At 41.1% G+C, this 12,078-nt stretch overlaps 1 protein-coding gene across 1 annotated transcript; it reads right to left on the reverse strand.

The window, feature by feature from the left end:
* Positions 1-943: 943 nt before the first annotated feature.
* WBP11 (WW domain binding protein 11) lies at positions 944-11,733 on the reverse strand. The gene is made up of 11 exons (XM_009710041.1): positions 11,613-11,733; positions 10,882-10,913; positions 10,151-10,244; positions 9,568-9,764; positions 8,581-8,714; positions 7,706-7,905; positions 6,701-6,895; positions 5,943-6,044; positions 4,331-4,645; positions 2,744-2,926; positions 944-2,038 (listed from the first exon to the last, which is right to left on the reverse strand). The coding sequence occupies exons 1-11, from the start codon at positions 11,674-11,676 to the stop codon at positions 1,605-1,607; spliced, it is 1,950 nt and encodes a 649-aa protein (XP_009708343.1). The 5' UTR covers positions 11,677-11,733; the 3' UTR covers positions 944-1,604.
* Between the last annotated feature and the right edge of the window lie 345 nt (positions 11,734-12,078).

Raw genomic sequence — 12,078 nt, forward strand, 5'->3', positions numbered from 1 at the left:
AAGAAAAAAAAAAAAAATTCACTAAGACACTAGCCACAAGCTCTTCAACAGGGACAATGAAGAGCTTCCTCCATCTCTTTTATGCTATATCACACTTACAACACTAACTCACACTTTTTTTTTAACAGGATGAAGACATCTACATAAATAGCTAACTATTAGTATTAGGTCTTGTGCTTAAATTCAGCATTCCAGACAAAACTTTGCAAGTTTGAAATATTTATTACCTTTCTGAAGCAGCAGCTCATTTGGGAGAGATTTATTGCCAACACAACTGATCCCACTGGTCTTAAAACTGGTTTGTCTACAAGATCCAAAGAGATTTTGCAGTCGGTTTCAAATGAGAATAAAGATTTGTTTCTTGCATGTGGTAAGGGTTATTGGAATATTTGCCTCTGTCAGCCTAGTGAATGAAATTAAAGGAACACTTATGCCAAAATAGAAAATGAATTCTTGAAGCTGGAAACGTGAAAGTCCTTTTTTTTAAAGATATCTGTACCTTAAAAGCACTAACTTCATAGACTTCAAAATCAGAGGTTTTCCACAAGTAAAATCACCTGTCAAGCTCTTAGAATTATTTACCAATTTTTACTTAAGGTGCCTGTCCAAGATGCATCCAGTGGGTATCTGAGGCTTGACAGGAAGTAAATCTTTCAATAAGAGTATATACAAGACATTGTTTTGTAATTATTAGTAGTACTTCAGGACTTAAGTTTCTAGTAGCTACCAACAATGGCTGAAAGGGATGTTCAGGAACTTCAGAACAAGAATATAGCAGAACTTTAGTTAAAAAAAAAAAAGTATATATTATTTATCATGTAGCCATTGCTTCTCTTTTCTGAGGTTCAGAAGGCCTCCATCTTCCCCCAAGGCCAACAAAGAACCTCTCCCCTTTCCGTCTACATGTTAGTTTTAGACAAACCAAAAGGAAACCAGTATTTGATACACTGAACATTTATTGTCTTTCACAAGACAAAATGAAGTTTTCCCCGGCCGATGAAAAGCCATCAAGATTACCGTAAAGGGGATAGGGCACGAAATTCCAGTGTACAGTATATGCAATGAATTACTTCCCTGACTACCTTGGAAGAAAGATGATTGATCAATCTCACTGCAACTAAAAAAACCAAACAGGATTGTAAAATATTTACAGAAAAGAACAGTACAGAAAATAAAAACTGGACAGCCGTATGTGTATGAAATGCCACTAACATTTTTCTGGCTCCTTAAACACCTGTTCCACTACCCTCACCAGAGCATTCAGGATGTGCAAGGATTCAGGCAGAGCACAGTCAGCCCCCTCCCCAGGGTACCATTATCTCCCACCAAGGACAGGGGAGGACGTGAGGGAAGCAGCACAGCTTTCTTTTTTGTCATTTCCTTCCACCAAGTGGACATGCGAGCTCTGAAAGGAGGTGCCCAGCCACACCTCATCTGCAGCCGTCTCTATCCAGAACACACTGGCAAGTTAACCTGTGGGTAGGGAACTATTCCCTGTTATGCAAGCCCTTTCGTGCCTGCAGGAGGACTTTCCCTCCTTCTCCCTCCGCGGTGGTCTGATCTGTGTTCAGAGGGGCAGGAAAGCTGACTAGGACTAGGACAGGTCACAGGAGACCCTCCATTTCCTTCATGAAGGCTTCATACACATCATCCTTTGTCTGTACAGAGATTGGGGCAGATGATCCAGCCTTAGGGGCAGCTTTGGTTAAGGGGAGAGCAGGCTCATCATCCTGTTTTCTCTGGGAGGCAGCTGAAGCCCCTTTATTCTCCCGGCGCACTCGCAAGGCAGTGGGCACAAAGCGAGTGATCTCTGCCTTGGGGTTAGTGATCTGCGGCTTAGCACTGATAGTGGCCGTAGCTTTCTTCTCGATTGTGGCCGCACTGGTGTCATCCGCCTTGGGGCGCTGAATCAAGCTGGGTGGGGCACTCAGCACCCCAGGATTTGGAATGGGAGCTGGTGGGAAGAGCCCAGGTGGGGCAGGTCCTAAGGGAGGCACCAGAGGTGGCCGTAACATCCCTGGGCGAGGTGGGGGGATACCTGTAAGAAGAAAAGAAAGCATGAGCTGACTCAACACCCGGGAGTCTGAAAAATCTTTGGTAAAACAAAGTGCACAGGCTCAGAAAGCCAAGAAGGAAAAACAAACAAACAAAAAAAAACCCACCCAACAAGATGTAGTATAAACCTGTAATACTTACTCCAGAGAACCTGGCAGTTAAAAAAAAAAAAAAAAAAAAAAAAAAGCCTTCAACCCTGCACCAAATGCTGGGTTGAAAATGCTGCTGCTCCTCAGACTTTGAAAGCTACAGGAGCCTGTGTATTGCTCCCTTTCAAATTTTAAAGTTATAATCTGAAAATACAGTTTCTTGATGATCCATCCCACTGGAATTTCAGAGTCATCAGAAACGCCTGACCAGCCAGGAAAAATAAATATCCCTATCTCCAACTCATTAACCAGAGTACCATTACAGCACGCAGGGCTATTTCAGAAACTGTCCGGCAGAATTTTAAACTCTGAACTTCCCTTTTTGAGGACAGATTTCTTGCTAAGGAACTACACACAGCAGTATGGAATTACTTGTTATTACATAGAAAAATGTCATAGCATAGAGCACAATGCAGCCACAGAGACAGGAACAAAGACAAACTGGTAAGTGATTATACTTACTGGCTTGGTCACCGCAGCAAAAACTGGGAAAATAAAGCAAGAAGAGACTTGTCGCTGAAGCAAACAGAACACTTTACCTGGTGGGGCAGGAGGGGGCAGACGAGGAGGGGGACCACGTGGAGGAGGACCCGGGGGTAGACCTGGTGGGGGCCCCGGAGGAGGGCCAGGTGGTCGCCCAGGTGGAGGGCCCGGTGGTAAAAGTCGAGGTAAAGGCCCACGCAATCCTGGTAAGCCAGGAGGTCTCAGGAACGGAGGAGCTCCTGAAAGCATTCATACAAAAGAGAAACTTCGTTCACGGTTGAAAAAACCAACAACTACCCCATCACCTAAAGCTAAACATCTTCAACAGTAACCTGAAAACTATTCTAATACTAGCCAGCTGCCAGATTAAATAGATCTTTTAAAATTCTCAAAAAGAGGCAGCAGTTGTAGAGTTAGAGTAAAGCTTCTTCATAATGGTCAATTGTAAGTATCTTCTCCCACATGGAAAAAGGGCTCCTCCCCATGTAATGAAGCAATAGCTGAGAACAGCAACTGAGCAGAGGTTGTCAGAAGGTTAAGAGCTAAAAGTTAAAGAACTTTTCACTGTGGCACTTGATTGCCTTTCTGGCCTGAAAAGAAGCAGCTCTGGTTTGAGGTTCCCCCTCTAGGAAGTACCAGAAATGGAACAACAAGGAAGACATTGGAAAGAGAACTTTGCCTGCCTGCCTACCCCCCAGAAAAATCACATTGTTAATGTACCCATATAGATTAAAATACATTAAAGTCATAGTATATAGTGCTCCTCACTATCGATCTTTGCAATTTAAGAATAAACGACAGATTTATGCACTTTAATTACAAAACAACCTGTTACTGTTATCCAGTTCAGCTATATAGCAACCCCATCAACTCACAGAAAATAAACTACTTACTCCAGACCAAAGAAACTCAACTATTTGCCCTCAGGAAAAAAAAAAAAAAAAAAAAAAACAAAACATACACTATCAAAAAAGTGGTAATGATTTGCCTCATTGCTAATAGTCTCTAGTCAGTACACTACTGGTATGAATTTTGTGCTTTATCTGAGGATAGTTCTCTTCCCTAACAAGAATGAAATGCATTCAGGTAGTAGAATAGCAGAAGCCTTCACACCATAGGTTTTATTAAAAAACACACACCAAAACCTGTAACTAGGTAGTAGCTCCCAAACCTCTTCTAATCATGCCTCGCTCAGGGTGGGGTGTGGGGAGAAAAACACAAGAGAAAAAAAAACAACACAATGGAGAGGCCCATGGCACCAGACCTTGTTCTTCCTACTCCAACACCAGCTCTGCTGCTGCCCATCAGTGCGAGCACTAACAAACGAGCCAAGGCCCATCAGGCTGACTGCAGCTGCAGGAGCCCGATGCCGCAAAAGCACGGTACAGCAACAATGGACTGACCACAGAAGAGATCATACAGGTCTCAGCAATTACCACACTGGGCTCCTGTACCCCATCTGCAAGACATTCTGTGGCTTCAAAACTGGTACACAGTCTGTAGTACCGAGAGCCTGCACAGAATCATGGAATCATTTAGGTTGAAAAGGACCTTTAAGATTATCGAGTCCAACCATAAACCTAGCACGGTCAAGCCCACCAAAAGGTCTGCATCCTTTGAACCAGATTAAATCAAGTATTCACCTGGTGGAGGGCCAGGAGGAAGGCCAGTGGGTGGGCCTGGGGGCCTCAGTGGAGGGGCCGGGGGTGGTCCTAGCGGAGGTGGCCCAGGCATAGGAGGTGCCTGTATCTGAGCTGGAGGGACAGGCTGTGGAGGCGGTTGCTGCTGCTGTGTCTGGGAAGTTGCAGTAGATGACCCAGACTCTGCAAGAGCTTCCTCACTGAGTTGTTGTTGCTGCTGCTGTTGTGATGTCTCTTCAGACTCTGAGTCCTCTTCCTCCTCCTCCTCCTCTTCTGAATATTCCTCCACTTCTCTCCCTTCTTCTGGAATTTCCTGACCTGGAAATGGAGACATACTTCTGAAATCAGTCCACAGGTAGTATCTTTGTGAACATCAGAGAAACTTGAGCACACAAAATAAAAGAAGAAAGATAAACCTTACTTCAAAGGAAAGAAAACTAACCACAGTTTATCATTAAACACAAAATGAAAATAAATTTAAAAATAATTAGAAAAAAAAAATCACAGTTCTAAATAGAGCTCTGACACCAAGAGCTATGTGTTCCTGTCGGAGCTGAAACTTCTACAACCAACCTGAACTGCAGCTATTTGATCTACGGTTTGTAGGAGTTCGCAGGGAGGTGGGGAAAACAGGGACACAACCTCAAAATAAACATAATGCCTATGTCCAAGAAACTCCAGCACCTTTAAAAGATACTGGGGTGTCTTTCTAGAGGAAAGATAAAAAAAATCTTCACTGTATTGGTTAACTTATTTCTACAAAAGGATATTTTTAGGGAGTGCAAATCCTTACAGATTACAGGCTGAGCCCATAGACAATCTCATCCTTTCTTTTCCACCAAGAGGTTCATATTTCATTCGAGCAATTGTTTGAAAGTTAAGCAAGATAACATTTAGAAGAAAAAAAAATATCCCAGTACATCAAAAAACCCCTCCAAGTTGCTACTGTAACTTCAACTCTGCTACACAAAACACACACTACTAAATTAAAAATAATTTTAAAAAACCCAACTACAAATACCTAGTACCTTATACTCTTAGCAGATCTTACATTACGACAGTAAAATACTTAGTCTATAAAATAAAACCATGCAAACAAAGGACTGGAGGCAGGAGAACACGCAGAGTCCCACAGCAATGCCAGCCATGAAAGAAGAAGGGCTGACCGTCGTGATCCCTTAGCTTTATACTGAGTATGACGTGTATGGGATAGAATACTGCGTTGGTCAATTTTTGGTCACCTGTCCCATCCGCTCCTTCCCACACATGCAACCCTTTTACATCTTTTCACTTGCTGACCATAAGAGAGCCAGCAGTAACCCTGATTCCCATAGGGGTAAGTACAACCACGGGCCTTTCGGCATACCAATCCCACCGTTACTTCAGTAACAACTACAAACATCAGGCATTATCAATTCTAAAAGCAGATACTGTCTGAAAAATCATGTAGTTAACTTCAGAAAGTACAGTTACATAGAAGAAACTTAACTGAAGGAAAATCTGCTGAAAGGAGAATTGGTTCTGTTTTAATCAAAACCAGGACATAAGCTTACCAGAGAAACCTTAACCGGAAGCCTAATGGCAGATCTCTGCTTAATATATCCATCTCACTCACCTGCCATTCGTAACATCATGGCCTGGAGCGGAGTCAGTTCTTTCATGTTCTTTTTCTTTTTTCGTGACTTCCCAGGCATGTCTGCAAACCGTACACTATGACCTGGGGAAAGAAAAGTATGGGCAAGGGTGACGGGAGGTGGGAAGAAAATAGTAAGAATCAGATAGATTTAAGTCTTCTACCTGGTATGGATAACGTACCATTCTAACTTAATGATGCTGCTTACGTAAGGGTTAACATTGGTGTTACTGATGATTTTAAGTTTTGCTGCCCTAGTATTCTCTACCAATTGGTCTTCTCAAGCAATGAAGAAAAACAAAAATATTATCCAAAAGCATTAGTACGATGAATTTTAGTTGTCTTAGTTGTTCCAAGTCACTCAAGAGTGAGTGTATTTTACACTGAGGCTTAATTTTTGTAAGGTACCCTGCCAATTCAACGCTTCAGATGAAAAATGGCTTGTGACCTTACTAAGCTAACTCAGCTGTTAAGAAAACAGGTCCATTTGAAAGATGCTTTACTTCTAAATAGCTTCCGATTCATTTACTAATAAAAATACTTCAGCTGGAATTTAGGTGAGTTAGAACAGCATTAGCTGGCTAAACAAATTACTTTCTCCTGAGGTAGAAAAACAGACACAAACTCTGTTAAGTAATGTTTCTCTTTGGAAAAAACAAAAACAAACAAAAAAAAACACCAAAAAACAAATACACACACAAAAGAAAAATCAAACCCCAATCTGTAACTTCCCATCATACCCGATTTCTTTTCTTCACCACCTTCCCTCTCCTTGTCGTTATCACGATGCAGGAAGTCCTCGCCTTCACTGTCTGCATCCGACCTATCGCTGTCACTATCATCACTGCTCTCATCATGCTTGTCTTGATCCATATCTTCAGGATAACCTTCATCTTCACTAGTACTGGACATATCGTCATCATGCCCTCGCTGTCCTGCAGGAAGCAAAGTATTACGAAATGCATAAACTCCAAATACATTGGTGTGAAAGAGAGTATTTTGTATGTCTACAGTTAGAAAAATCCCCATAGCAACTGCATGGGCATATTGTCAACCCTTCACTGTTTAGCATATATTCTTAAAGACTATTTTGGCAAATCTATTCATAAGATTTCCTATTAACCAGCTGGTTACAAGTAAAGGCAACTCCTATCTGCAAGTCATTAGTTCATTTCTATTCAGCAATCACCCACCATTGAAACACTTTGATGATTTACGGTATGCAATAAAGCTGATCTACCCATTCACAAAAGTCTCCAGGGATGACACAGTAACGGTGCGAAAAAGAGGACCTAGGTTCTTACCTAGGGTTGGTTGGGATTTTTGTTGTGGTGGTTTTGGCTTGGGGTGGGGTTTTTTTGTTTGTTTGTTTTTAAAAAAAAGGGAGACTTCTCCGAGAACAGTTGGGTGTTTTTAAGGGGTAATACATACAATATTTCAGTACTGTTAAGACTACACGGGAAAGTATCCCATCCGTGCAACCTAATGAAAAAAAATAATCTGAAAGTTGCAAGTAAAAGTTTCAATATTTAAAAATACAGCTGATTACAAAATTGCAGATACCATGAAATATACCAGAATCACTTCAGAGATGCAATCACTTAAGAAGAGTCCTTCAAGTAGTATTAACACCTATACTGCCCAGAGAATACCTTGTCCAGGGCACGCTTTGTTCACAGCAGCACTATCCATTGCAAAACAGAGGTGTCAAGGAAAACCCCAGACAGTAACAGGGAAGTCCTTACCTGCTTCAGAACTGTAAGAAATCTCCTCTTCTCGCCTTCGAGGTGCCATCTCCAAGGTGAAACCCACTTTACGACCATACATTTGTAGGACTTGAGGGGGGGGTGGCCCTGGAGGAGGTCCAGGGGGCTTCCTGCCTGGAGGCAAACGTGGAACACCAAGCCCAGGAGGAGGAAGTACAGAAATGGACCGAACTGGTGGTCTGGAAATAAGAAAGGAAATGAGAAATGTAGGAACGTAAACAAATGAAAGCAAATGCGCACTTAAGAGAATTCTTTCGCCTTCTCTCATCATTGCTTACACAGCAGCCTTCTAAAAAGAAACATGAACATTTACAAAGTATAGATTTGTCGCAAGGAGTTCAGAACGTCATACAAAGACATGATTGCTGAGATCAAGCTTCTCAGAAGGCAACTGAAGTTAAAAAAAAAAAAGCAAGGATTGAATCCCACCACAGAAGCGGAATGAAGTAATCACAAAGTTGGTGAAAACAGAAGGCTATTCAAAAAGAAATAGAAAGAACTGGTACTAGAATGAGAACCCTCATAAATAAGTAAACTAAGAGCTTAAACTGAATACACTAGCAAGACAAAAAAACACATATATGGCAATTTGTATGTTCAAAATGGCAGGGCTTTAATTTTTACTGATATGCAGAAAGACAAATGCTAGAAAACGTATTACTCAAAACAATTTAAACAAAAACCTGTAATAGCAGGGAAAGATTAAAACCAGCTTTGGTTAAAAGAGCATACAATTCACTTGCACAGAATTCCTGATTTCTGATAGTCAATATCACCTCTGCTTCTACCCCTGGCTGCTCCCCAGTAATAAGAGTGCTCCTTTTTTACTTCACCTCCAAGTTTTTTCCACTTACCCATAGGCTGATGTCTTCTTGAGGATAGAAGGTGGCTGGGCCCCTGGCAGGGGAATGTCCTGTATGAGGATGTTGGAGGGAGCATGCGGCATATCTGGTAAGGGGATACTTTCCACTTCAACATGCTGAGCATTCTGGGAGGGCAGGGGGGGGCACGGGGGAAGGAAAAAAGAGAGAATGGGTTACTCCCACAGAAGCTATTGCACAACCTCATTACCTTTCAGAGTACAGAACACATGGGACCTGCCATCACTTGCCAAAGGTGTCTGTTCTTATGGCATGTTATCCTGCAATAGTCCATGAAAGACATCTGGGAAAATGTCAACAGTAAAAGCTTTCAACGTAAAATAAAGCACATGCAGTGCACCCATGAAAGGTTTTAGTATTTCCACCTGCCTTTAGACTTTCAGTCCCAAAAGCAAAGAGGCTGCATACAAGTATGCCTGTATTTTTTTTTTAAGTATCCAGAAGGTCCAAATCACAGGCTGCTGCATATTCCAAAGAAGGAAAAAAAAAAAATCTTACAGATACTTGCACTTGGGTAACACTATGTTCTCCAATATGGTAGGGAAGAATGTCAAAGAAAGCTCTTTAAAGGAATGCCAAAGGATTCTCATTATTTCCAGCAATAGATTTAGCAGAAATTCACAGAAATATCAGCTGCACACTCACAGGCTCACTCTCTTTAATACAGAAAAATTCAGATATTGTTGATTTGCAATGTAAATTTCCCTTTCCCCTGTAATTTCACGTTGAATTAAATCAGTATATCAGAGACAAATACAGACCTGACAACCCCCATGCTGCCCTCACTGAAATGCTGTAACTGGAGATACTATGCAAATTAACAAAAGTACTTAATATGGGCCACATAACATATACGTCAGTCTCTTATAAAGTTCCCTTCCTTTGTAACTGTCACATCTAACGAATGAACAAACAGTATACACTACCACAATTACAAGCCTGAAATATAACAAGCGTTACCTTGACAGCATCAAAATACTGGCTGAGCTGTGATCTCTTCTGCTCGTACTCCACTTCCAACTTGCGCAGCTCTTTATAGATGTCAGGATTCTCCTTCTCGTAGAGCCGCAAGATACGCTCAAAAGTCTCACGGAGTTTTTTGCGTTTATCCTTTAGCACTTTTTCATTAAGTTGTGGTTGCTGTACCGGGTTAAACTCTAATTCAAGACAGCAAAAAAACAACCTCAAAATGTGTCAGTTACTCCACTGCACAACTGTGATGAATGAAACAACTCCAAAGCAAACAGCTTCCAATCCCTATTTGCAGGAAGTCTTCAGCCTTATGACTATCCCCTCCTTCAACTCTACGTTGAAGTTTCTACGCACACTACTCATTCTTTTTATCAGCCACCTTCTGGAAGAAAAGTCATCTTTGATGGCATCACATCACCACAGATCATAATCAATCCCCAATTACTCATAGAGTTCCCCTTCTAACAGGAAAGGAAAAAGGTTACTCTCTTTTAGTCTCCCAATTGTCCCTTAAAACTATGTGTCTACATAAACCACTGCCTAAGTCCAACACCTGGTACCTCTCACTCACCCATCTCATCCAATTTTTCCATGTCCCGGATAATCTGCTTTGGATCTTTCATCTTCAGTACAGCTGCTCGTACCATCATTCGCTGCTTTTTGTTCTAAGAAGATCAGAGATCAAGCAGATGAGAAAAGCGTCACAGGAGGAAGAGACAGAACATTTGTGCCAAATACTCCCCTTTCAATATTCCCAGTCTGCAGGAAAAAACATGTCTCAAAATGCCCTGCAAATATTAACCATGGCACAAATCAGCAGCAAAGGTAATTAAAACTTTTGGGAATTTTAATTGCAATATCTTGCTATTTACAATCGCTTCTATAATTCATTCACTCCAATTAAGACACATACAATCAACAAGATAACCAACTGACAAAAGGTATACAGTAAAACACACTAAAAAGTATGTGAGTCTTGGGTGGTTTATTTGTTGGATTCGTTTTTTGGTTTGGTTTTTTTGTTGTTGTTGTTTTTTAATTCCCAAGCACTTATAATAATGTTTCAAAAAGCTGCAATTATCACAAGTTAAAAAATAGTAGATTATGAGATATGGTTACTCGAAACAAGATTTCTGTCTATGTTTTCTTGAACTACTTGTTTGGACAGTATTTTCCAAGGTCAATCTTAGGATATCAACCAAAACATCCGTAGTCTCTTCATTGGCCATGGCCCATTACAATCACAAGCATGATACATAGTACAGGGAATGCCAAGTAAATGTTCCTGATCTCTCTATTTACCTTCTTTAGCTCCCTTTTCCGAGCTTCCTTCCCTAAAGAGGAGAGGAAAAGAAAGAGAAGATAACAACTTGAAAGAGACAAACAAATCCACGAAGAACCTTCCTTCATCAAGACTAGTGCTGTTTTGCAACAGTTCACTCATTTTACAAAGACTGTAACTGTTTAACTTATCTTCCCAGTGAGAGAGAAATACAGCATGAAATAGATTTCTGTTTCATGCGTGTTATACAGAAAGAAAAGGAGATATAACAGTCTTCATGTCTCCAGAAGCAGGGGAGCTTCTATATAAACAGCAAAAGTCATAGCGATATGCACAGTCATGAAAGGACTGCTGCCCAGAAGCTGAGAGTCAACAACAGACAACGCACTTTAAAAACATGTACACTTTGAGTATGCATCTGCAATAAAGCATATTCACTGTGGAAATCTGGATGTTCTTTATCTGCTTGGCATTGACAACATCTGGCATGTTACCAAAAGGAAAAAACAGACAAACTCCTTCATCCTACCAGAGGATCCTTGAAATTTGACATGTTCCTCAAATTCTAGCCTTGGACAGATTAACTATTTCCCAAGAAGCAGCCTGCAGTTTAGCCAACAGCTAAGTACATCAAGTTAGGGACACTCTGTTCTGATTCACAAGTGAGGATCTTATCCTCAGAGAAAGCTTTCTGTCTGCTTCCCTAGGACACCCCCCCATTCCCATTTGCTTAGCTTTTACAGATACTTACGGGCCTGATCCGTGGGATTCATGAACTTCCCACTCTTGGTGGATGATGTAGATCTCCGCCCCATTTTGACCTTTTTCCCCTCTGCTTCCAAAAAAAAACAAACTTAAAAAAAAAAAAGGGAGAGACCTGGAAAAGATGACACGGTTTCAGGTCCTATGCACCAGTAGCTTGAGTATACTTATTTCTCTTCTCTGTATCAGCAGGTTACTCCCTCAAAAACCTCAAATACTTGTGAGGTCCTCAAACCCTACTACAAGTTCAGGCATTCACATCAAAATCACCCTACTTTAACTAAGTACTACTAAGTACCTACTTACTATTACTTTACTAAGTACTTATTTTAAACTAATCAACTAGTTCATTATTTTTCACTCCAAGACTCAAACCAAGAAGCTTCTTGTTTACACTATGGAGGGGCACAAGGGAGGGAGAAACACACATTTTATTTTTCTGAGTGTATCAGAGC

This window comes from Cariama cristata, unplaced genomic scaffold (genome assembly GCF_000690535.1).
Source record: "Cariama cristata isolate BGI_N322 unplaced genomic scaffold, ASM69053v1 scaffold32291, whole genome shotgun sequence".
Lineage (NCBI taxonomy): Eukaryota > Metazoa > Chordata > Aves > Cariamiformes > Cariamidae > Cariama > Cariama cristata.